Source organism: Pristis pectinata, chromosome 18 (assembly GCF_009764475.1).
Source record: "Pristis pectinata isolate sPriPec2 chromosome 18, sPriPec2.1.pri, whole genome shotgun sequence".
Lineage (NCBI taxonomy): Eukaryota > Metazoa > Chordata > Chondrichthyes > Rhinopristiformes > Pristidae > Pristis > Pristis pectinata.
The window spans coordinates 842,991-870,021 of record NC_067422.1 but is presented as its reverse complement, the minus strand read 5'-3'; the positions used below and the strand labels follow the sequence as shown (position 1 = coordinate 870,021).

Sequence of the window (27,031 nt, the reverse complement as noted above, 5' to 3'; positions counted from 1 at the left end):
CTGGGAGTTCAGATATATAATTCCCTGAAAGTGGCATCGCAGGTAGACAGGGTTGTAGAGAAGGCTTTTGGCATCCTGGCATTCATACATCAAAGTATTGAGTATAGGTGTTGGGATGTTATGGTGAGACATTGATGAGGCCAAATTTGGAGTATTGTGTGCAGTTCTGGTCACCTAACTATAGGAAGGATATTTGCAAGATTGAAAGAGTGCAGAAGAGATTTACTAGAATGTTGCTGGGTCTTCAGGAGTTGAGTTACAGGGAAAGATTGAACAGGTTAGGACTTTATTCCTTGGAGCGCAGAAGAATGAGGGGAGACTTGATAGAGGTTTTCAAAATTATGAGGGGTATAGACAGAGTTAACGCGAGTAGGCTCTTTCCACCTAGATTAGGAGAGATAAGTACGAGAGGACATGGCTTTAGGGTGAAAGGGGAAAAGTTTAGGGGGAACATTAGGTGGAACTTCTTCACTCAGAGAGTGGTAGGAGTGTGGAACGGGCTGCCATCTGATGTAGTAAATGCGGGCTCACTTTTAAGTTTTAAGAATAAATTGGATAGATACACGGACGAGAGAGGTCTGGAGGGTTATGGACTGGGTGCAGGTAAATGGCAGTAGCGGAATACCGTTTCAGCACAGACTAGAAGGGCTGAATGGCCTGTTTTCTGTGCTGTAATGTTCTATAGTTCTGTGGTTCTATGTTCTAAATGGATTGCTAGTACAGACTTGACAGGCTGAATGATCTTGTTCTTTGTAACCATTCTGTGATTCTGGTTGTAGACACCTAAGCCAGCAGAAACAACATCCCTGGTCTGTCAGCAGCCTTAAATTTCATGTGTGATCAAGCAAGTATGAAAGACCATCGACCTGAAACATTAGTTGTTTCTCTCTCCATTAATACTCCCTGCACTGCTGTACATTTCAGCTTTCTCCACTTTTATTTAAGATTTCTCATAGAACAGTGCAGTACAAAAACGGACTGTTGCGTCTGTGTGACCATGATGCCAATCCAAACTATAATCCTGTCTGCTTGCACATGGTCTACATCCCTCGATTCCCTGTCTGTTTGTGTTTCTACCTTATGCAAGATGGCACTAGAGTGTGGCGACTTGTTGTAAGCCGCTCTCTGCAGATCTACTCATAAACCAATTTACCTATTGCTTCTTCAATCTTGCAATCGTATGATCCTGTAATGGCAGGTCGTTTCCATGACTGCATTGGAGGGTGCAGAGGGAATCTACAGGGATGTTGCCAGGGTTGGAATATTTGTGGAAAGGCAGTGTAATGTAGGTGTGTAGAATTGAAGTGGTCGGATAGACTAAGTAGGACGTTCTATATCCCTGAGCAGAGGGGCCAAAACCATGGGTTAGGATTTTATATTGGTAGAAGCTTTAATGGGGAGGTGAGGATATTTTTTCAGGCAGGGGATATTGGGGACCGGGAACTCAGTGTGGAGAGTGGGGGAGGCAGATACCGTCTCACATTTGAATAGTTCCTTTGTGTGTCCTGGGAGCCGGCACTCTGTTACTGGCATGTACCAGGCAGACCAAACAGCTTGCTTCCTGTTGCAACTGCATGGTTCCAGCTCTGTCACCATTGTCCTGGGCAAGGGTCAGCCCGCACGCCGCAGGCCCCGCCACTCGCCCCGGCGGGCGGCAGCCAGCGGGTGCGCCCTCCACCGGGCGGGAGCCACCTGCGTCACGGGCCGGGGCCCAGACAGTTGCCATGGCTCGGAGCTGCCTGGAGTCGGCCTGGCGGGAGCTGGACGAGCCGGAGCTGGGTGGAGGCTGGGAACTCTTCCTGGACATCGCCGGAATCCACATTCACCGCCTCTACCGCGAGGTAGGGCCGGGCGGAGGCGGGGGCAGCAGAACCGCGGGCGAGGGGGGTGGGGGAACAGGCAGGTAAGGGGAGTCGAGGCCAGCATAGCGAGGGCCGGGCTTCGGTTGCTTCAGTTACTTGCTGAAAAGATGGCAGTTTCTCTCCCACTAAATTTACGTTTCCTGCATAAAACATCTGTGGCACTCTCACCCAGTGAGTGGTCTGGTGGTAAGAACGTGCTGATGATCTCATTCAGAAACTTAGTTATGGAAATGTCAGACCGCATTGATTTAGTCTGCATCTAACCCTGCACTGTACTACTAGGAGTTTGTATAGTTAAACTAGAAGAACGTAGAGTTTTCCAGACCTCATTATTTTGCTTTGGTAATAGGAATGAAAATGAGAAATTTAGAGAAAATAAGGTTGTATTGATTTTGCTTGCCACTCCAGGAGCTCTGGTACTTATTCTTACTTAGTTAAATACAGGGAATATTGCATCAGGTGAGAGGGATATTTCTTTTCTAAACTGGAAATTCCTGCAGTTCACTGGCCTACAGAGAGAATGCTGGGTTCTTGCAGGGATAACAGGTCGCTAAACATGCTTTTTCAAGGAGGAAATGAACAGCAGGTACCTAGATTTGTAATGCTTGCCTGTAGATTGACACCCGTATGGAGCAAATGTAATCACATCTGATTTATCTGATGCTAACCTAGTGTTAGCACTGAAGTAACATTTCTGGTGGCTAACAGGTGGTTCTGATGCTTTTTTTTGTATGATCTGACCACATTCAAAGCTGATGCTGGTTTCTGATCCTGCCTCATTTCTGTGGTGCTAGTTTCAGAGGCAGGTGTGTTTCAGGAGCTGCTGTGGTTCTTACATTTCAATGGCTCCACAATCCTTTTCCAATTATTTTCTTTCTGTATTTTGCAGGAATCATGCCTTTATGAATATAAAATCTGCGGAACCTTTTCAGATTGTGCCCCGGAGTTGTTTGTGGAAGTGTACATGGACCTGGAGTATAGGAAGCAATGGGATAGTTATGTGAAAGGTTGGTGGTTGACATGTCTGCTGTGTTGTTAATGCTTCAATAGCAGCTCGGCTTACTCAGAGAGATTACTGCAGAACTTCTTAAGAGCTTTTCAAAACTTGCATGTGTAAACCTGGAGCAGTTACATTTCTTCAACTGCATCTCCTCAACCATTGAAGGGAAATGTCAGTATTCACACTCCAATTACTATACCATTAATCTCTGCTGGAATATAAAGAAAAAGGATAAAGATAAAATTGAATTGGGATGTTCATGCTCGCAAGAATGAGTAACTCCTCAACAATTCTTGTCTTGGTTGTTGGGAGAACAAGGTATGGTGATTGCTGTTTAAAGAGCCTTCTTCAAGAAAAGCATCAGCGCCTTGAGAGATAAAAAAGAAAGGGCTTTGGATTAGAGCAGGTGTAGGGTGGCATGTGTCTTGGTTAAGTAGTATGGAGAGTGTTGGGGTGTATCTGCCAGTGAAAGGTTCAGGGGTAATGGGTGTGCTTGTGAGGAGGGGAGCAGGAAGCTAAGGGGGAGATGTCTGTAATTGTTTGTACTAGTGAGAAGGGTGGGGGTTGTAGCAGGGGGTGGGGTGGGGTGAGCAGGTAAGCAGGTTGCTATGTACTGTTGGGAGGATTGGCGAGGGGATGTGCTGGTGAACTCTGCAGCCTGCACTGATCTGTGTAAACTAAGCTGAACTGATCAAGTTGTAAATATAGATACAGTATGCAAGTTGCAAAATGTGTGAATTGCTTAGTAACTTCAAAGTTTGGCAGTTTTTATGGTGATTGTATGCCTTCTCCACTGTAGGTTTGTTGGGAATGCGACGCATGGGGAGTAGTGGCGGGGAAATTCCCGGCAGAAATGTTTTGATGCATTTCTTTGTTTAAACAGCTGCCCTACATCTGTGAGCTTTGCTGAACTACAGGTCAAGTAGTCTTTACACAGTCCTTTTCTTTCCACTTGCCCTGTGTGAAGTTAGAGTTCTCTGATGTGTGGTGGGGCGGGGGTAGGTTGCTCGTCTTTTTTATGTGATACACAATTTATGTGTTTTAAAATAACCAGCCCAGGAAGCTGCTGGGAAGTTCCACCCTGTGCATTCTGTGTCTAGCAATGCCGAGATTTTCTCTTTTGTTAACTGTTTTTTGGATGTTCTGTTCTCTTAATTGTGTGGCTGAAGTGTTCACATTAGTAGCCTTCATCTGGGCGGGCTGCCCACCCACCTGGCCTTTATAAGAGATGACTCTGTAACGGGTGACCTGTGAGGCACCCTTTCCTCTGGCCCAGTGTGTCTGTAAATTAATTTACATTGGTGCACGCATTGTTCACTGCTGCAGTGGTGCAGTGTCCTGAGGGTCTCTCCAGATGCAATAAAACGTTTTGGGATGCAGACTCCTTTCTCCCAACATTGTTGCCATACTATGATTAAATAAAGAAACTGAAGGTTTGCTGTATCTTTTAAACAGATACATTTTAAATTGATAACAAGAAAACTTTGCTGTGCACTTCTGTATTTACTCTGCTTAATGTATTTCTCTGGGCTATTTGCAGTATTGGCTCCCTTCAGCATCTTTCAGGTACTGTTCATTTCTACCTAATATCTTGTCTGGATGTCACTAGAGTAGCTAAAGTTTTTGTAGTAATTAGGAATGGTAGATTAGGTGATATGTAATGTTGATTTTGCATTGAACATGCTGTGCTGATCCTGGCCTTCTGGCCCAATAGGTCTGTGATTAGGATTTCACATTACTTAATCTCACCCTAGCCACATAACTTTACCTTTCCTTCTCCTTTGTGTTTATCCAGCAAACTGTTCCCTGTGACAGTGGGTGACACATTGTACACAGATAATCATACAGATATCCCTCCTGAGTTCCACATTATATATGTACAGGTTCTTGTTCCATCCCTGCCTTGCACATCAGTTGATTTCAGAGGTAGAGTTGCTGAGAACTGAGTAGAGCTAAATGAGCCAAAGTTGCATTTCATTGTGGACATTGGATGAGAAAAGACCGGGGATTGTCTGTCTTGTTTCTGACAGTTAAATAGCCTGCTGTGTATAGTTCCCTGTTAGAAGATTACCGGAGGGCTGTTGTTGCCTGTGGTGCCACACCCTGGAATGTGAATCCCTTCCTGAAAATTGGGTGGAGGATGCTGAAGTTAATGGATAGAAACACAGATTAAAGGTGTAGTCCTATGCTCAATAAATCTAGTAAATCAATTATTCAACATTAAATCTTTTTTTTAAACCCTGCAGAGCTGAACGAGCTGGAGCACGGCGGGCAGAAAGTGATTTACTGGGAAGTTAAATACCCATTCCTCTTGTCTAACCGAGATGTATCCTTTACAATACTGGAATATCCACCTGCTGCACAGAGTAGTCCAGGGGATCTGATGGGTGGTATGTGGGGGATTTGGATTTCCTTGGAGTTAAAAGGTTATTGTTTTCTCAGTTGTCTTGAGAGAGTGGTTTGTTGTCAATCAAATTACATTTTACAGCCATATCACCTTTGGCGTTCCCTCCTAAACTTTTTAAGCAGTATAGAAATTCGTTTCCATTGTGTACCTGGTAATGCACAATATGGTTTGCTCTTGCAGTGTTGTCAGTCTCACTGTGCTGTCAGAACATAATAGTGATATCTCTCAACCATCAGCTGTTTAGCAGAAAATGCTATTTTGTTGTGCATGATCTGGAGCATACAAAAGGAATAGGATAAATAATTGAAGGAAAAGTTTTTGGTGGGGGAGGGGTCGCAGTGATGCAGTCAGGGTGGGGTGGAAGTTACAGGGTTATGAGAACAAGTTGGGGTTAGACTAATCATTTAACATTTTCAGAACAGCTGGCACAGGCATGATGGGCTAAATAGTTGCCTACTGTGCTGAGTTTAGTTGCTATTAGTGATTCTTTAGTGCAGTTGTTCCAACAGCATCAGTGTGCAGACATTGAAGAGTTTCATTTTTTTACAAAAGTGTATTTCTTTGCTCCCCAGCCACCTGTTAGGTGCATTCTGTGGTTTTGTGTGGGGAAAGTGGTTTGGGACATGACCTGATTTCTGACTGTCTCCCTTGGAGCTAAGTGCAAAGCCTTGGTCTAATAACTTCACTAAGTACCTTTTGATGTATTGCAGGACTCATGGATTGAGAAGTCACAGGACCTGTGCTTTCTGCAATGTTCTGTGGAGCTAACCCAATATGGAGTGTAGGATTGGGTTTGGGAATTGCACAGGTTTGGGCATGGGAATTGCACAGAATGACACAACATGAGTCACTGATGAAGGTCTTTAACCTGAAATGTTAACTCTTTCTATTTGCTCAGATGTTGCCAGACCCACTGAGTGCTTCCAACATCTTCTGTTTTTACCTGAGATTCCCAGCACCTGCATGTTTGATCTCCAATGAGTTACTGCTTGTGGTTTTCACACCACACTGGTCACAATACTGTGAAAACATCTGGCCTCCCGGCCTTCCTCCTCCCAAGAAAGCAAGAGCAACCCTGACCTACTGTTTCAACACTTCCAACTTCTGACCTGCATCAGTGCTGTCAGATGCTGTGGCCAAGGCACAAACTTGAAAGAACGGGCAGTTGTGGCAAAGGAAGGTCACTATCCCATCTTGGTAAAGAGAAAGTTTGTTAGGTTATTGTAGTGTAGCAGTTTTGCAGTGGTTATGATATAGGGGTGTAATGATTTTGTTAATGTGCATAGGCATATGTTCACAGGCTACAGATGGAATGCTGATAAACGGGATTGGTACAGATGGGTATTTGATGATCCAACCTGTCCATGCTGACCAAAGGCCCTGTCTCAGTGCTGTATAGCTCGGATTCTATTACATTATCCAGGGAATAAGTTCAAATCAGTACCATGGCAATTTGTGAAAAATCATTTAAAATCATACAGCAGTGGGATTGTTGCAAAACCCAACAGGTCACGGATATACCAAAGAAGGGAACCTCCTGTCTTAGCTGTCCAGGTCCTATGTCAGTCCCTTGGTCACATTACCCATTTTTAAACAGTTTAATGTAATATAAAAATTTCTAGATGGGATTTTTTTTCTACCATCTAAATCAAAAATTATTTGAATGACAAATCTATTTTTGCCCATGGCAACCACATCTCAGGGCTGAACAAAACATTTTAAAGTTGAGAACTTCTTTCCCTAACTTTATCCACAGTACGTTTATGGGCGTGAGCTTCATAATTTGGATATCAATGGACGAAAAATTTGGGTGATTATCGCAAAATCAAAATGTGTGCCGGGATTACCAGCCAAATCGGGCATTATCAGAGTGGAGGACTATCATCAAACTGTGGCTCTAGAGAGTGATGGCAAACAAGGCACCAGAGGTACAACTGTACAACCTCATCTCAGCATTGTCTGCTCTGAGATCTTTCAAACGTGTAATGAAGATATGGGAACATTTTATTTGGTGTTTGTTCTGAATTATGAGCATTGGATTGAGTGGATATAGGTGTGAACATTGGATTGGATTTAGTGTAACAAGGGGTATCAAAACCAAGAGAGCATAGGTTTAAGATGAGAGGAAGGAGTTTTAAAGGGGATCTGAGGGGTAAATTTTTACATAGTGGTTGATATCTGGAACACACTGCCAGAGGAAGTGTGGAATCAGATATAATTACTACGTTTAAGAGGCACTTAGACAGACACTTGCATAAGCAAGGCACAGAATGATATCGTTCTAATGTGGGCAGATGGACAAAAAAAGTCGGCACGGGACTGTTACTAACACTGGGGACAGTGCAGTAGTTGGGAAAGTCAGTGTAAGCCAGCAAGTCTACAGTGAGTAATTTAATATATCAGGTGGATAATTCAAATGATAATCAGGCTGAGTGTAGGAAGCTCTAGGGGAAAGTGAAAAGGAAAACAAAATGGATTGAGAGAATATCAGCATGGAATGGCAATTAACATGAGGAAACCCTAACCCTCTACAGCGTGTGAATAGTAAGCAGGGAGGGACGGGAAGGCTGTGGTGAACTGAACACCAGGAAGGTAATCTATGCCCAGAGGTCGAGGCCATGGGTGGAATGCTAAATGATTACTTTGTTTGTTTGAACCAAGGAAGAGGATTCTACCAATAAAAGTTCTCTTCCAAAGGGAAGGTAATTGATATATTGAAAAGATGGAGATGCTTAAAGAAATATCACAGAATTTGGATGGGATGAACCAACATTGTCATTGGAAATGCCAGAAGATTGGCAATTTTGACTTTCCTTGCTTAGAAAGGGGTGTAAAGACATGCTAGGCAACTACAGTCTGTCACTTTAAACATGGTGGTGAGGAAGGTTTTTTTCAGGAATGATTGGGGAAATAAATAACACATACTTGCATGAGTTTGAATTAAAAAAAAAGAGAGCCAACACCAATTTGCTAAAATTGCTGCACCTGACTAACCTGATTGAAATTTTGACGAGGTTGATACTGTAGTAAATATTGTCTGCATGGATTTTTAGGAGGCATTTGACAAAATATCACATTAAAAGGCTGGGTAGGAAGATTAAAGCCCCAAAGGGAGTTGGTTAGACACGTGGGGATAAACAAATGATCAGGGCTTTGTGGAAAGAGCCAAGAAGTGGGGCTGACTGGATTGCTGACATAGACACTGACCTGAATAGCCGCCGCCTCTGCTGTAATGATTCAGTGGCCTGGTGGGTAAGATCAGTGATACTCAATCTCCCCTCTCTCTATTTTCCCCCAGCCAAGTCCAACAGCACCCACTTTCTGGCCTTTCAGATATGATACAGGTGAGTAGCTGTCACCTGTAAGACTTTAACTCAGTGGCTAACTGAGAAAACTTTGATCTGAACTGAAGCTCTATCATAACATTATCAAATAGTCTGTGAATCCTATCATAATTTGAAACCTCTTCAAGAGGTTTTGCGCAAGTATTTTTGGCCATCAGCACCTTCCTGAGAGGGAAGGTTTGGAGGGGTGACGAGGGAGGGAAGATCCATGGAGCAGGAGGTAATTACACAATTCACTTCAAATTTTTTAATCTCCCTTGCCTTATCTCAAAGTTCCAAGTGACCTTGCTAAGTCCTTTGTATATTTGGCTAGTAATTTTATTGTTATAAGTTACTTGATAAATGAAGGAAATTATGTCCATTCCTCTTTACAGCTGATGTTTTCTTCTTCAGTGTTTCTGCATTACTTTGATAATCCTGGAGGCATGATCCCAACCTTCCTCGTTAACTGGGCAGCAAAGGTGAGTGAGTGCTTTCAGTGTGGTAGCAGCTTCGGTTCCAGGAAACAATGTTTTCTCCTTCAAAAGTTGAGTGTCCAGTGGGTTTGGTGATAAAACATTAAGCCTGTGGTAGAAAGGTGGATGAGCATCTTTTGGGGGAACAGTCATGCAGATCGTGAAGAGAATGGAGCCCTTCCTTGGCTGAAGTGGCTCAACTCAAGAGACATATAGGCCAGGGAAGATGAAGAGTTGGCTTCCTGATTGTAATGTGGCTCAGATCTCAGAACAGCAATGTTTAAAAGGCAAAAAACAAACTGCTGGAGGAACTCAGCGGGTCAGGCAGTATCTGTGGATGAAAAGGAATGGCCGACATTTCGGGTCAACTGTTACTCCCATTACCAATTCCAACCTCACCCCCCTGAACACACTGCCACCCACTCTCTGCACTAATCCAAATCTTACTATCAAACCCGCAGACAAGGGTGGAGCTGTCGTCGTCTGGCGGACACTTTTATGTTGCTGAGGCCAGACGTCAACTTTCGGACACCTCCTCTTACTCATCCCTCAACCTGAACCCCACCAAGGAGCATCAGGCTATTGTCTCCTGCACTATCACTGACCTCATCACCTCTGGACATCTCCCCTCTGATACCTTCAACCTCATAGTTCCCCTACCCTGCACTGCCCATTTCTACCTCCTACCAAAGATCCACAAACCCAACTGCCTCGGTAGGCCAGTTGTTTCTACCTGCACCTGCCCTGCTGAACACGTGTCTTCATATCTTGACTCCATTTTGTCCCTCTTGGTCCAGTCCCTTCCCATCTATGTCCGTAATGCTTCGCATGCCCTCCATCACTTCAACAACTTTCAGTTCCCTGGCCCTGACTGCCTCATTTTCACCATGGACGTCGAGTCCCTGTACACTTCCATCCCCCATCAGGAAGGCCTTAAGGCTCTCTGCTTCTTTCTGGACAACATACTTAACCAGTTCCCCTCCACCCTCCTCTGTTTGGCTGAACTGGTGCTCACCCTAAACAACTTCTCTTTTGGCTTCTCCCACTTTCTCCAAACTGAAGGTGTAGCCATGGGCACTCGCACGGGCCCCAGCTATGCCGGTCTTTTCGTTGGCTACGTGAACATTCCGTGTTCCAAGCCTGCACTGGTAATGCTCCCCAACTCTTTCTCTGCTACATTGATGACTGCACTGGGGCTGCTTCCTGCACCCATGCTGAGCTCGTCAATTTAACCAACTTTGCTTTCAACTTCCACCCTGCCTTCAAATTTATGTGGTCCATCTCTGACACCTCTCTCCCCTTTCTGGATCTCTGTCTCCATCTCCGGAGATGGATTAACCACCAACGTCTTCTACAAACCTATTGACTCCCACAGTTACCTTGACTACACCTCTTCACACCCAGTCACTTGCAAGGATGCCACCCCCATCTCCCAGTTACTCTGCCTCTGCCACATCTGTTCCCATGATGAGGCTTTCCACTCCAGGACATCCCAGATCTCCTTTTTAAGTAAGCAGTGTTTCCCTTCCACCACCATCAATGCTGCCCTCCTGCATCTCCTCCATTTACCACACATCTGCTCTCACCTATTTATCCACCCCCCCCCCCCCCCCGACATAACCGGGACTGGGTTCCCCTTGTCCTCACCTACCACCCCATGAGCCTCCGCATCCAACACATCATTCTCCGTAACTTCCACCACCTCCAACAAGCTCCCACTACTAGACACATCTTCCCACCCCCAATTCTTTCCACAGGGATTGCTCTCTCCACTCATCCCTCCCTGCAGATGACCCTCCCAGCACTTATGCCTGCAACTGCACTAAGTGCTACACCTGTCCCTACACCTCCTCCCTCACCACCATTCAGGGCCTAGACAGTCCTTCCAGGTGAGGCAGCACTTCACCTGTGACTCCAAGGGTGTCATTTATTGCATCCGACGCGGCCTCCTCTACATCGGTGAGACCTGAAGCAGATTGGGTGAGCACTTCATTGAGCACTTTCGCTCTGTCCACTGCAAAAGCCAGGATCTCCCGGTGGCCACCCACTTCAATTCCACATCCCACTCCCACACTGACATGTCTGTCCATAACCACCTGTACTGCCACGTTGAGGCCAGATGTAGGTTGGAGGAACAACAACTCGCATTCTGCCTTGGTAGTCTCCAATCTGACGGCCTCAACATTGATTTCTCTAACTTCCAGTAACCCCTCCCCCTTCTCCACCTTTTTTTTCTCCTTTCTCTTCCCTCATTCCTGTGGCCCCCTTCCCCCACCCTCATGACCTGCCTATCTATTCTCCACCTCCTTCCCTTTTATTCTATGGTCCACTGCCCTCTCCTACTGGATTCCTTCTTCTTCAGCCCTTTGCCTCTTCTACCTATCACCTCTCAGCTTCTTATTTATCCCCCCTCCCCCTCTCACCTGGACTTGCCTCTCACCTGGACTTGCCTCTCACCTGGACTTGCCTCTCACCTGGACTTGCCTCTCACCTATTACCTGCCTGCATGTACTTCTCCCGCTTCCCCGACCTTCTTATTCTGGCTTCTGCCCTCTTCCTTTCCAGTCCAGATGAAGGGTCTCGACCCGAAATGTCGACTGTTTACTTCTCTCCATAGATGCTGCCTGACCTGCTGCGTTGCTCCAGCATGTGCGTGTGTGTTGCTCTAGATTCCAGCATCTGCAGAATCTCATGTCTCTGTTTAAAAGGTGTTTGGACAGGGATGTGGATAGGAAAGGCATAGAGGGATACTGGCCTGAAGTGGGCAGATGGGATTGGTGTTGATAGGTGTGGACAAGGTGGGCTGAAAGGGCCCATTTTTATGCTCTGTGATGTCATGATTCTGTGACATCTGAGGCTGATGCCAGGGGTTGATCTAACTGATGGATGTTGGTAAAGGGGATCGTGAGCCAGTGCCAAGGAGAAAGTATAAATCTTCCTCTCACAGCATGAGGAATAGTAAGTTATTTACCCTGTAAGCAGTCATTTTGTTCATGAAGTTTGGAGAATGCTCTTTGACCTGACCAAGGGAGAACTCAACATCTCTAATCCCAAGGCCAATGAGAGAAGCCTGTTTATAAAGCACATCCTACCATCTCTCTATCTCTTTTCCATTCTTTATTTGCATTTACATGAGACAGAAGGTGTGCCTGTGCACAGCCTGACTCTGTGCTTTTGATGCAAGCTGATCCTGTGTTGAACGATCACATTCCAATAGACTGATTCTATTCACCAGTATTAAAATGCAGATCTAGTGTTCTTTCATCCAATCACCAAAGTCACAGCTCGTTCCATTGGCAGGCACAATGGTGTTAATCATCAGGGCAGTGTTTTGTTACACTCCAATATGCTGCTTATTCATTGCTAGGATCATTGTTTAGAATCTACCTAACTTCTTTCAGGTCATTAACACCAATGTATTTTTCCACAGAGCGGAGTGCCTTCCTTTTTGAAAGATATGCAGAAAGCTTGTGCTAACTACCCTGAATACTGCAAGAAATCTGGAAAAAAGTCAACATTCTATTGATTGAGTCCATATCCGATGAGATGACAATGGGTTGTTCTCACTGTTAGTGTGTTTTCAAGTAGTGGGGAATTATTCTCACAGATAACACACTCTCACCTCATTGTATATCACACCAGAGTGTATTACTGTCATAGAACATAAAACTGTACAGCATAGTACAGGCCCTTCAGCCCACTATGTTGTGCCAACCTAGGTAAACTCTATCTACACTCAATCTATTCCCATCTCTACTTCACCTCCCATAACCCTCTAATTTTCTTTTGTCCATGTGCCTATCTAATAGTCTCAAGTGACCCTATTGTATCGGCCCCTACCACCATCTCTGGCTGTGTATTCCAGGCACCCACTACTGTGTGTGTGTGTGTGTGTGTGTGTGTGTGTGTGTGTGTGTGTATATATATAAAGAAAATAAATAAAAAAAGAACCTTCCTCTGACATCTCCCCTGAACTTTCCTCCATGCACCTTAAATGGGTGACCTCTAGTATTGGCCATTACCATCCTGGGGAAAAGATGGTGGCTGTCCACTCTATCTATGCCTCTCATAATCTCGTACACCTCTATCAAGTCACCTCTCATCCTTAGTCGCTCCAGAGAGAAAAGCCCTAACTTGCTCAACCTCCCCTCATAAGATATGTTCTCCAATCAGGCATCTCCTCTGCACCCTCCAAAGCTTCCACGTTCTTCCTATAATGTGGCGACCAGAACTCAACACAATATTCTAAGTGTGGTCTAACCAGAGTCTTTAGAACTGCAACATTGCCTCGGCTCTTGAACTCAATCCTCTGGCTAATGAAGGCCAGCACACCATATGCCTTCTTAACCACCCTATCAACTTGCATGGCAACTTTGAGGGATCCATGTACTTGGACCCCAAGATCTCTCTGTTCCTCCACATTGCTAAGAATCCTGCCGTTAACCATGTTTTTTTTGTCATCAATGAGTGATTAGTAAGATTTTAGAAAGCCACTACATTCACTTTCCAAGGGAGACTGGAGTTCTAGATTTGGGTGAAGAATAACTGGTAGGAGTGGGCTTGTGGTTCTACTCTACTTCAGTATTCTAAGGAGGGAAAAATCTGGTATGCTAACTTTGCTCTCACTTGGACTTGGTTTCCTGGCATCATCATGAAGCTTTGCCACTGTTCAAAGTTGGCATCCATCTCTGGATACAGGCCTGCATATTTTCAGACATCTCCTTTCTCCAGTCGCCATTCACCACTGCCCATTTTCCTCAACACTGTTTCGCATGGTTTGAGTTGGGCAGTTGTGCATTTGAAGTCCACGTCTGGGGAACAGGTGAAGTGTGCTCCTCTGGTGCGATAACTTTTAACTGTTCTTGCATGGTTGAGGTCTGGACTAATGCATAGTTCATGGGAAATAGATACGGAAGTTTTAACTGCTCACTGGAAGCAGCTCTCGACAGCAGCATGGATTTCTGCCCAATTTGATGGTGTAAATCTGGGAACTGCTGCCAATTGTTTAATTTTCCATACCATACTAATGTGCACCCTGGGGCAAAAGTTATTTCTTTAGCTTTCATTAATTCACTCCTCTCGAGCGGTGGAGTCAGTGGCTTCCTCTCTATCCGGACAATGAATAGCATCAGGTTCCCTTGCTGAGCTCTGGCTGGTGCTTTCATGGATGCCCTGGTGGATTAATGCACAATGCCAGTCTTGTAAAATTATTGATGTAAAATCTGTGGCAACTTTTTAGCTGTTGACCTGAATGATCTGATGAATTAAATATTTGCCTTTCTATTTGAGGCATATCTCTAGATTGTCTCTTAAAATACATGGCTGTATTTTAGACTATCACACTAGTGTGTTTTCACATTCAAATGCTCTTTCCTAAAATCAGGCATTCAGCACTTCAGAAGCATTTTCTACATGTTGGATATTTGTACTGTACTGGTCAGCAGTTGTTTCTCTAGGTTACTGAGAGCCATGTACCAATGCTGTGAACGACCCCAGTACTACTTCGGCATCGTTAGCTATTGGTATTCCTAGCTGTGCTAGGATATCCATCTGTGTCTACCCCTTTGGTAAGCACATATCACTCCCACCCCCCCCTGCCCCCCCCCCCCCCCCCCCCCACCGTGGGGCAGTTTACAAGTTTTTTTGCATTTCTAAATCCCACGGACTGTGTTTGCCCCCTCTACATTCCCAACAATTTAGAAATCCCTTCCATTCCCTTTCACAATGTATCCTTCCCTGCAGCCCACAATTCCACCCATTGAAAAATGCTGTCCCCTTACACCTATGTGTTCAAACTGATATATTTGGCCTGTTACCAAACTGTTTGGTTTCAATTTACTAACATGCCCAGGGTCTCTTGTTCCTTAACCCCTGGGCCAGCCAATCTTCCAGGACCTTATCAAGAGTCTTACTAAAGTCCCTGTAAACTGCGTCTACTGTTCTGTCTTCATTAATTTTCTTAATTAGCTGCTCAAAAAACTTAATCAGATCAGTGAGACATGGTCTCTCCTGCATAAAGCCTTGCTGATTTCTCCTAATCAGGCCCTGCCTTTCCAAGTGAACGTAAATCCTGTTCCTCTGAATCTTTTCCAATGACTTCCCTGCCACAGATGTAAGGCTCACTGGCCAGGTGGCAGACTTTCCCTACTGCCCTTTTTGAACAACACTAGCTGTCTTCTGGTACCTCACCCCGGCTAACAAAGATGCAAAAATCTTTCAGAGCCCCAGCATTCTCCTCTCTTGCTTCATAAAGGAGCAACATAAAGAAATGGAAGGTTGTGTGGTCTACACTTTGTCTCGCTGATGTTGAAGAGGCCACGTCACAAGCACCGAATAGACCAGGTTGGAGGAGGTTCATGTGAATCCTCAGTGCGATTACATCCTTCCTACAGTGTGGCGAGCAGAACTGTACACAGTACTCCAAGTGCAGCATGACCAGTGTTTTGTAAAGTTGCAACATAACATCCCAACTCTTATATTCTGTGCTCAGACCTATGAACATAAGCAAGTCACTGGTGAAGTTCCCGAAGACTGGAAGGTGGCTAATGTTGTTCCATTGTTTAAGAAAGGTAGCAAGGACAAGCCGGGAACTGGTAAGCCTGACATCAGTGGTAGGGATGTTACTGGAGGGAATTCTGAGGGAAAGGATCTACCAGCATTTGGATAGACTGTCTGATTGGGAGGAGTCAGCAGGGCTTTCTGCAAGGAAAGTTGAGCTTGACGAATCTTTTTATTTTTTGAAGAGGTAACCAAAAAGGTCGATCAGGGTTAGGGCATTGGATGTTGTCCATTTGGACTTTAGCAAGGCCTTAAACCAGCCTACCATGTAGGACCTTGTCCGGAAGGTTAGGTCCCATGGAATCCAGGGAGAGCTAGTTAGGTGGATTCAAAATTGGCTTGGAGGTAGGAAGCAGAGGGTGGTGGTTGAAGGTTGTTTCTTGGAATGGAGGTTGGTGTGCTGCAGGGGTCAGTGTTGGGACTCCTGTTATTCATTATATCAATGATTTGGATCCAAGTGCACAAGGCTTGATCAGTAAGTTTGCAGATGATACATAATTAGGAGGTGGTGTTAATAGTGAAGAAGGTTATCGTAGATTACAGGGGGATCTTGATCAGTTAGTGAAGTGGGCCGAGGAGTTGCAAAAGGATTTCAATACAGATAAGTGTGAGGTGATGCATTTTGGAAAGTCAAACCAGTGTATGACTTTACTGTGAATGGTAGGGCACTAGGGAGTGTAATGGAACAGAGGGACCTAGCACTACAAGTAGCACTGTTGAAAGCAGTGTCATAGGTAGCCAAGGTGTTGAAAAAGGTATTTAGCATGCTGGCCTTCATCAGTCTTGGCAGTGAGTGTAGGAGTTGGGTCATTATGTTGCATACGTATAAGTTGTTGGTGAGGCTGCACTTGGAGTACTGTGTACAGTTTTGGTCACCCTGTTATAGGAAAGACTTGGTTAAACTGGAAAGAGTGCAGAAAAGGTTTACATGGATGTTGCCAGGGCTAGAGGGCCTGAGTTACAGGGAGAGGTTGGTCAGGCTGGGTCTTTATTCCTTGGAGCATAGGAGAATGAGGGGTGATCTCACAGAGGGATATAAAATCATGAGGTGATATAGATAAGGTAGATGGTAGCAGTCTTTTCCCCACAGTAAGGGCACAGGTTCAGGGTGAGAGGGGAAGATTCAAAAGGGACCTGAGGGGCAACTTTTGCACCCAGAGGGTGGTGAGTATATTGAACGAGCTGCCAGAGGAAGTGGGTGAGACAGGGGGCAACAGTATCATTTAAGAAGCACTTGGATAGGTACATGGAGGGGTGGGGCTTGGGAGGGATGTGGGCCGAATGCAGGAAATTGGGACTAGCTGGGTGGGCACCGTGGTCGGCATGGACTAGTTGGGCTGAAGGGCCTGTATCTGTGCTGTATTGCTCTATGTCTCTATATGCCTTCTTCACCACCTTATGAACCTGTGTCACAACTTTCAGGGAACTATGTACTCGGTTTGTCTGTTCAACAACACTGCCTGTGGCCCTGCCATTCACTGTCTTGTGTCTTGCCCTGGTTTAACGTCTCAAAATGCATCAATTTGCACTTGTCTGAGTTAAATTCCATCTGCCGTTCCTTTGTCCATTATCCTGTACAGCCTTAAACAACCTTCTTCACTGTCCACTAAATCACCAATTTTGTGTCATCTGCAAACTTACACTGTGCCACCTACATTCTCATCCAAATCATTAACATCTATGACAGAGGACCAACAACGGAAGAACAACAGCACCGATCACTGTGCCACACCGCTGGTCACAGGCCTCCAATCTGAAAAACAACACTCCACTACCACCCTCTGCCTCCTACCACCAAGTCAATTTTGTATCCAATTGGCTAGCTCACTGTATTTCACATAAATGTTCTAACCTCCCAGACTATGCAATCATGTGGGACCTTGTCAATCCCCATGGTCACCTCTTCAAAAGCTCACTCAGAATAGTGAGACATGGTCTCCCATGCACAAGGCCATGCTGACTATCCTAATCAGTCCTTACTTTTCCAAATGCAAATAAATCCTGTCCCTCAGAATCCCTTCCAATAACTTTCCCACCATTGATGTAAGGCCCACTGGCTTGTGGTTCCCTGTCTTATCCCTGCTGTCGTTCTTAAATAAAGGTACAGCTTCCTCAGATACCTCACATATGGCTAACGGTTACAAGAATCTCTGCCAGGGTCCTGGCAATCTCCTCCTCGCTTCTCATAACATCCTTGGATACACCTGGTCCAGTTGTCTGGGTGAGTGCAGCTCTTGAGAAGCTCAACACCATCCAGGATAAAGCAGGCTGCTTGAATGGCACCTCATGAACCATACTAAACATTCTTTCCTCTGCTGCTGGTGGCACTGTGGCCAGCGACCCACTTCAGTCCTGATGTTGGGTGCTGTTATTGTGGAGTTTACATGTTCTACATGTGACCGCACTCACTTCCTTCTGGTGCTCCGGTTTTGACCCATGTCCTAAAGATGTGAAGATGTGCTGGTTGGTCGGCTAATTGCCCATTGAAAATTGCCTTAGCGAGTAGGAGAATCTGGAGGGAATTGATGGGAATGTGGGGAAAATAGGTTACAGAGGAAATTAGTGGGAATGATGGAATGACTCTGGGAGCCAGCATAGATTTAATGGGCTGAAATGGCCTCCTGTGTTGTAAGAAAATATGGTATCTACAAAATGCACTGCAGTTACTTACGCAGTCTGCTCTGAACGACAGCAGGGATAAGACCGGGAACAACAAGCCAGTGGGCCTTACATCAATGGTGGGAAAGTTATTGGAAGGGATTCTGAGGGACAGGATTTATTTCAAGTCCATAGTTCCCTGAAAGTGGCAGGTAAATAGGGTGGTGAAGGCGGTATATGGCATGCTTGCCTTCCATAGATATTTATTTATTAGTCACATGTACATCGAAACAGTGAAATGCATCGTTTGCGTAGAGTGTCCTGGGGGCAGCCCGCAAGTGTCGCCACGCTTCCGGTGCCAACATAGCATGCCCACAACTTCCTAACCTGTATGTTTTTGGAACGTGGGAGGAAACCGGAGCACCCGGAAGAAACCCATGCAGACACGGGGAGAATGTACAAACTCTGTACAGACAGCGGCGGGAATTGAACCCAGGTTGCTGGCGCTGTAATTGTGTTACGCTAACTGCTGTACTACTGTGCCCGGAGAGAATCTCTCCTGCTGCTGTGCTGCAGACAGGAATTGTGTTTTGGGAAAGTTGATTGATCAGAAAAATTAATGAAACAGATGTTGCAACATGCAAGGGAAGTGGGTCAGAAGATTGGGGTTAGGTCACATAAGAATGAAACCATGGTGAATGTGGGAAGAGAATGTAACATTAATCCATCCCCTCCTGTCAGGAAGAGACAAGAGATTGCAGATGTTGGAATATGTCCTGATACAGGGTTTCCACCCAAAATGTCAATCCCTCTCCTCCCACAGATGCTGCTCAATCCACTTGAGTTCCTCCAGCACATTGTTGCCCCTCTTGCCATGAAGTTGTTCCAACGCAAGGACACCTTGCTCCTGATGGACTGCTTCTGGGTACCAGGATGACTGGTTTTGGTGGGCAGACTTCCTTGCCAGCAGAGAAGGTTAATGTGTGTTGTAGAAGTATTCAACAATGTGTGCCGTCAGCACCTGGTTCAGCTACCAGGGCATATACTGTAGATTAAAGTGATAGGTAAAAGTTACAGGTTCTTACATACAGTGAATTGGGGGATATGGGTTAGTGGAGCAGAGGTAAAGGGTCAGCCACAATTTGGAGGAATGGCAGAGCAGGCAGGAGGGGCTGAATGGTCTCCTAATATCTCTCTCCGTGAGCACAGCCCGAGCTGTTGAGCAAGCCCCTTGGCCCTGCTTTTCACTGTCGGTATTACTGCTCTCCAACTGCCCTGTTCCCCTCCTCCGGCAGCCCCGGCCTCCCCTCCCTCCGACTGCTCTCTCACCACCTTCGCTGCATCTTACAACCGACTTGTTTCCTCTCTTTCCCACTTCTGCCCGACAGCTTGGGACTGAAACGCGGACGGTTCTCTCTCCGCAGAGGCTGCCTGACCGGCTGAGTGTTGCCAGCAGTTGATTTTTTGCAGTGATTCCCGTGCTGGCCACTGATGGAATATTCGACAGCGAGGACGTGAGCTGAGCGGTTCAGGTCCACCCGTCCCTGCGCCCGAGATGGAGGAGGGTCGGGGGATGAAAACAGGAGGGGGAGCGGCCGGAGCAGGTTCAGCCGCTGCAGCCGTTTGTGCGGGTCACCGGGGGTGGGCGGACAGCCTGCCGGTGTCCGGTGCCGGGCCGGGCGGCCTGCCGGTGTCCGGCCGCACCCTGGCCGATGGGTGAGCAGCGGCGCCGGTGCCGCCGTTTCCTGCCGGGGGTCTGTCCCGCGGCGGAGGACGTGCCGCTGCTGCGGCGCCTCCCCCGGGGCCGCCCCTCAAACATTCCCAACCTTTCTCCGTGACTGATGACTTGTAATCAACCCGTGACCCGCCTCAGGAGTGGAGCATCTCCCAGATGTTTCCGGGATGAAGACAGCTCGGCTTCCTCCGGCCGACCGCTGGCCAACATCTGTTCCTGGCACCGCCGAGCCCGGCCGCACAGCGCTGCCTCCTGTGCGGGCTGCCGGGCCGCCGCCTCAGCCCTGCTCTCCCCACAGGCGCTGCCTGACCCGCTGTGTGTTCGCCGCGGCCGGCTTTACGGACTCCAGCGGCTGCAGGCCCACGGTCTGCGGAAATGTGCTGCGGGCGCGCCGCCGGTTCCGCACACCTCGCCACCGCGATGGGCCGGTTGTGCAGCGCAAGGCAGCAAGGCCCCCGGCCGGGGTGCAGCGTGGTCGGGGGTCCCTGGGCTCAGCCCCGTCCCGATACTGGCTCGCTGCTGCCATCTGCTGCCTGCTCTCTGCACCGCCGTGCTCCGTCTCCACGCACTGCTCGCTCCCGGGAGGGGTGAGTCCTGCCTCAGCAATTCCGGGACGGCTGAAATCTCGGCGCATGGCAGTTGGATTCAATAAGCGGCCTGCAGGTCAGACCTGGAGTAAAGCTTCATCAGATATGTGGGGGAGTATCGTTACCTGAATGCACAATGCAAGGTCATAATAAATGGTGGAGAACTGAGGAGCAGAGCGACCCGGGAAGCTGGACGGTCAGGTGGTTAGAAATGTCCCCAGGGTGCTCGTCTTTGTTGGCTGAGGCATGAACAGCAAGGAGAGGAAGGTCATTCAGAACTGTGTAAAACACTAGTTAGCTCACAACCACAACATTGCAGGAAGGGTGTGATAGCACTACAGAGAACGTTGAGGGGGTTTAAAGGCAGGGAGTTACAGTTTGGAGAAGTTATGCAGGCCGGTGGAGTTTTCTCTGTAACAGAGGAGACTAAAGGGATCTATGAAAATCATGAGAGGTGTAGAAAGATTGAAGAGGAAGGATCAGTTCCTCCCCAGGTTGGCCAATAACCATGGGGCCAAGGTGTAGCATAATCTTTAATAGGATTAGAGGGGAGCTGAGGAAGAGGTGGGGTCTGGAGTTCTGCAGACACTTCACAGGTTTAACATGCCCAATCGAGCCCAATCCATAACCCAAGGGCTGCAAAGTAACATTTACTTCATTGACTCTTCTCTGCCTGGCGTAAGCATAGTAGTAAATGACCTCCTTCCATCAATTTCCATTATTGGTAACAGGACAGAAGTTACCTGGATGAGTGCAATGCCAAATTTCAAGAAGGTTATCACCATCCAGTCGAGAGCAACCATTTGGTTGGTGCGCCATCCACGACCTTCAACATTCATTTCCTCCTCTGCTGTGTGCACAGTGGCTACAGTGTGTACCATCCACAAAATCCACTGCAGTACTCTCCCACACTTTTCCAACAATACTTGCCAAACCCATGACCTCTACCACCAAGAAACACAAGACATAATAAAAATATAAGAACATAAGAAACAGAACCTGGAGTAGGCCATTTGGTCCCTAGCACCAACGTGCACGGAGTTTGCACGTTCTCCCTGTGAGCACATGGGATTCCTCTCACGTCCCAAAGATGTGCAGGTTGTTTGGTTAATTAGTGTAGGAGCAAACAGAAAGGCCTCGCGGAGTTGGTGCTCAAAATAACGGGCAATATATTAAAACTGGTGCGCACCAGGAGACTGGTCAAAGCTGATCCACCTGAGCGTGAATTTGGTACAGCGTTTGCATTCTCAGCTGACAAGGTTACACAGAAACTTGATTAACAGTAAAACTAGGTTTGGATAACAATGGTGATTACAGAAAGACTTAATTAAGTAACAAACTAGGTCTTGATTACAGAATAAAATGGTTATCCACAAGTCTAACTTAGTTAACAGTAAATCCAATTGTAAACCCAATCACAACAATAGGTGCACGCTATAACGTAATTGATGAAGTTCCTGAAACGTAGGTGTCGTCACTGCTGCAGTCCATGTCTCTGCTCTCAGGCTCTGTCTGTGGCTCCCTGTCACCGCACCAGCACTATCCACATCCCTAGTTACTAGTTATTAGCCCTCACTACTCTTTCCACTACAACAGTCCCTTCTTTAGGCCCTTGGCCTAGAGTGTCCACTGGGGCCTAAAGATTAGATCCCCAACACTACCTTTGTTTGGTCTTCTAAACAACCGTCCCTCTGATCCAACGCTTTATCTGCCGTCACTGTACACAGACTAAAATAATGACAGTTATTAGAACAATCAGCTGCACAACAAGGATAATATGAGAGAGAAGTCAAACCCAGGGATGGACTTGTACATTCAAACCCCAATTCCAAATACTGTCCCAAAAACAGGGGTTCTCCAGAGCCACCTCGGCCCCACTCTTGTCATCCATTATCCTTTTCGACAGTACATCCCATTGCTCAATGGCTTCCTTACCCTTCCGGATCTTTTCCCAGTTGGCAGTAAGGTGTGGAATGGATGGTAGTTCTGTGCCTACATACTTGTGCAGTCCTGTGTATCACTACCATAAATGGTCAGCTCCAGCGTCCCCTCCACAGCTGGCTTAGGCAACCTCTGCCCCACAATCAGGAAGTTGGTTGAGATGTCACTGATTACCACATTATGGCCAGTCAGATTGCATTGCAGCTGCCCCGGTAGTATGCTCTTGCTGATGTTGCAACGCAGTAGCTATTATTCACCAAAGTATACTTCAGGAATATACTTCACGATATACTTGTTATTGAGGGGAACGGCCACAGGGCTACCCTGCACTAACTGCCTATCCCCTTTCCCTCTCCGGACAGTCACCCAACTGCCTGCATCCTGCACCCTAGGTGTGACTGCCTCCCTGTAACTCCTGTCCATCATCTCTTCAGTTTCCCGAATGATCCAGCATTCCTCCAGCTCCAGTTCCCTAATGTGGTAAGTAAGGAGCTGCAGCCAGATGTAGTTCTCGCAGGTGTAGTCATCAGGGACACTGGAGGTCTCCCCGATTTCCCACATCCTGCAAGAGGAGCACACCACTGCCCTGACTGCCACTTCACTGCTGCACTGTGGAATAAGAGGAAAACAAGATACGTTTGATTGTCACCATGTGGAGGACTGCTGCAATGTACAGTGTACTCTCCTTTCTCTAGCCTCCCAGGACATGATCCGGGGCAACTGCAGTGAGATACGGAATGTGGCACACGGGCGCCTTCACCCACCCATTCCTTCAGCTAGTTGTCTGATAACTGATCCGGGATTCTGCGGGTTTCTAACTGCAGAACGTTTGTCCCGACAAGAGTCAGGCAGTTTATGTTGTACAGACTGCATCTTCATCACGGCGTCGGGTGTCATTGTTCACTCTATCAATAACCTTGTTCGTTACATCCTCTAATGGCTGCAATAACTGGATAGTTTCCAACTCTGCCTCTGCCCCTTGCTTCCTCACTCTACTCACTTGTCCCAGAGCACCATCGCTTTGTCCTCTGATCCCCTTCGACTTCTGCCGAAGGGAACTGATTTGTGAATCTACTTCTGCTGTATCTAAAATGTTAACTGCGGACACACCCACTGCATATCCTGCTCCTAACAACTCTATCGAGGCCCTCTTCCTTCCCTATCTTTCTGTCCTGAGCTCACTGTGAGTGACTTGCCTGTAGAGTGAACGATGGAAAAGGCGATCAATACTGTCCCTGCAAAAACTCGGGAGTCGGAAAGCAGCCAGGTTAAAAACTACCTGCATGTGTCTGTAGCCTGGTACTAGAGTAACCCCTTCGCCCGTATCCTCCGGTACTAACCCTATCCCCCCATGTCCCTCTGGCCCTCGTTACACTGGGGTGCTGGTGTGGTAAAGAGGACGCCGCAGTGGTTGGTTCCCAAACAGATCAAACCTGTTGTGTTACTGTGCAAGTTTCATTGCTGTATTTAAGTGTAAATGGTTCGTTGGTCCCGTGTCTCAGCATGGCCAATGTTAGCATAGGGTCCCCCTCTCGTGCACACCCACTCCCCACCAGATGTCCCCCAAGTGCCGTGCAGTTTTCAAATGTCCATTTCACAGCACCACGTCCCCCATGTAAAACCACGTACCGTTGGTACATCCCGCAGCCGGTCGTTCCTTGTTATTCCTTCATTCTACAGTCTGCATTTTATTTGCTGTCAAGACAGACCTCAAAAAGGTGACACATCCCCTTATCCAAATTCTTCTGGGTGCAGCTTGTCAAGTTCCATGTCTGCATCGTTAAATAATTCCTGCCTGAGGTATCTTCTCAGGTGGGACCAGTGTTTCCACTTTGGCCCTTCCTTAGTTTCCAGCAGGCACTCATTTCTCCAGTCAAGGTTAACGTAAATGGTCCCGTCCATCTGGGTCGCAGTCCTGGTTTTGCTGGTACAACCTTAACCAGTACCTGACCTCCTGCTTCTGGTACGTTCCCCTTCACTGGGCATTCTTGTGCTCCCAGTCTCACACTCTCTGTCTATCGGTGAGTCCCCCTTTTAGACCATGCAGACGAGTGGCCAACTCCTGTACAAACTGGGTAATCCGGACCTTCCCTTTGCAGTTCTCCAGTCCTCCTGTAATCACATCCTCCGGCAGTTGCATAGCCCATCCTGTCATTGATTCAAAAGGAATAAATCCTGTCCCACGAGTAGGGCTTGCTCGTAGTTTCATCAGAACTGCTGGTAAGACCCTCGACCAACTTTCCCCAGCCCCCGTTAGGGCTTTGTTAGGCTCCCTTTTAGGGTACGATTTACTCTCTCAACCGTGCCAGAACTCTGAGGTCAGTATGCAATGTGAACCTTCTGCTCGACCCTAACAACATGCAAGTCCCTTTCCAGTGAAGTGTGTCTATTGATCTGAACCAAGGCTGGCCAGTACTCCCTGCCTGGGCATTAACCCCTCAGCCAGCACACCGGCTACCGTCTCAGCAGAGCAACCCTGGCACTGGAATGTTTCCACCCACCTGGTGAAGCCATCAATGATCACCAAGCATTGCCGGTTACGCCCAGACTGGGTTAATGGCCCTGTGAAGTCCACCTGAAGTGGCTCCCATGGGCCTTCAGGCTGTGGCTGATGCCTGAGTTGGATTTTAACCGCTTCTCTCGGGTCACACTTGTACACTGTTAGCAGAATTTAGCACGATCTCTCCCCATCCCTGGCTACCACCAGCATCTTACTCACTGCTCCCCATCTGATCCCGCCCTACGTGGGCTAAACCATGGTCGGTTTTTAACAATGTATGTCTGATGCACTCTGGGGCTACCATACGTTCACCTTCTCCTACATCCCATCTTCCTTCCGCACTGCTTCTGCCTGTTCCCAAATCCGTTCTTCCTCTGACAACACCCCCTCTGGTATCGCCTTTAAATCTTCCTCCTTTGCCTCCCTGACTGTTGCTACCTCAACTGGGACTGGGCCAGATTCCTGCACAATCGCCTGAGCTGCCTGATCAGCAAATGCATTTCCCTTTTGCTCAGGGGTGTCTACCCTGCTGTGTGCCTTAATCTTTATAACTGCCACTTCCCGGGGCAGTTTAGCAGCTTCCACTAACTCCTTCACCATGTTGTATATGTCCTCCTGACGAGGTCACATACCCTCTCCTTGCCCAGCCTGCTCTGTGATCATGTACTTCTCCAAAAGCGGACCTACTGTCTGTGGAAATGTTCACCCTCTGTCCCTTCCCTAATTTAAGGGCCTCTGTTAACACTTTCAGTTCTGCCACGTGCTGACCTGTGGCCTGGGAGTTTTCCTCCTGCCATTAGGTTCCCTTCTTTATCCACAGCAGCCCATCCTGTTCATGGAGAACTGTCATGGTACTTCCTGGACCCATCTACAAACAAGGTCCACACATCATTCCCCTCTGAGGGCGTTTCTCCTGTAACCAACTCCTCAGGCCCTTGCATTAGCTCCATGCACCCCTGTGGGGATCTATCCTGTCCCATCACACTGGCTGGTTAACCAAACTATCCTTTATTATCTGGACAATGCTGCCTCCCATTCCGCTCGCCTGCTGTCAGACACTGCCCCTGGTCTCCGTCTTCAGGAGAGTGACTATACTGTGAGGTGTGTGCAAGACTATCTGATCCATCAAAATAATAGGTTCTGATGCTCCCAACAGCCCAAGTCGCGCAGTCTCTCGCTTGCATACACTGATGCATTTCTGCTGCTATATGGTCCCATTTTACAGAACGATATGCTGCAGGCTGCAACTTGCCCCCACTTTCCTGCCATAAACTGCAATATAAAATTGTCACAAAAAAGCTGGACAGGTCTGTTCATTTCTGGCAAACCCAAAGCCAGCGCCACAACCAAGGTTTGCTTTAGATGTGAGAAGGCCTGATCTACCCCCGGCGTCCATTCCACCTGCTGTTTGCCCTGCTTCCACCCTCTAGTGAGAGCTGGCAGAGGTTCTGCAAACTCAGGGTAATTTTCCACAAAATTGCAACCCTAATTTAGGAGCCCAAAGTCTGACAGTTTCCCTTCACTGTGTACGGGCGGGGGAGTTTAAGAATTGCTTCTTTACATTCCTTGGGCATTACTTTCTCGCCCTGTCCCAAATACACTGCCTCAGACCATCCAAACTGTACCTTGGAGGGGTTTAGCTTCAGTTCCGCATTCTCAATGACCTGTAAAGTCCTCAAAACCACCCGGATGTACTCTTTCTCTCCTGGAAATGCAATTAAAATATCATCCACATATTGCAAAATACTGCTACTGGTATCTGCCAAGGGAACACAGATGATTATCTTTGTCATACATCGATGGAAAATGGCTGAGCTGTTATGGAAACCCTGGGACAGCCTCGTCCAAGTGTCCTGCTGTCCCTAGACGGTAAAAGCTGACTTATCCTGACTTATCCTGACTATCGGCTTGTACTGGAATAAACCAAAAACCATTTGCAATATCTAAGACAGTAAAAAAACATCCTGTTCCGGCCTCAGGCCATTCAAAATGGTCAATGGATTCACCACTATAGGATATTCTCAAGTGGTGTATTTGTTCAGGG

The 27,031-nt window shown here is 47.1% G+C and overlaps 1 protein-coding gene across 2 annotated transcripts; it reads left to right on the top strand.

The window, feature by feature from the left end:
• The first annotated feature begins 1,433 nt into the window (after nucleotides 1-1,433).
• Nucleotides 1,434-14,368, top strand: pctp (phosphatidylcholine transfer protein). 2 transcript variants are annotated; one of them, XM_052032841.1, is made up of 6 exons: nucleotides 1,434-1,841; nucleotides 2,752-2,869; nucleotides 5,109-5,188; nucleotides 7,026-7,197; nucleotides 9,007-9,074; nucleotides 12,499-14,368. In XM_052032841.1, exons 1-6 carry the CDS (start codon nucleotides 1,575-1,577, stop codon nucleotides 12,592-12,594), a joined length of 801 nt encoding a protein of 266 aa, XP_051888801.1. In that variant the 5' UTR covers nucleotides 1,434-1,574; the 3' UTR covers nucleotides 12,595-14,368. The 2 variants fall into 2 exon arrangements, with proteins under 2 accessions (XP_051888801.1, XP_051888802.1); XM_052032842.1 differs by having other exon boundaries at nucleotides 1,436-1,841; nucleotides 8,988-9,074.
• Nucleotides 14,369-27,031: the final 12,663 nt, after the last annotated feature.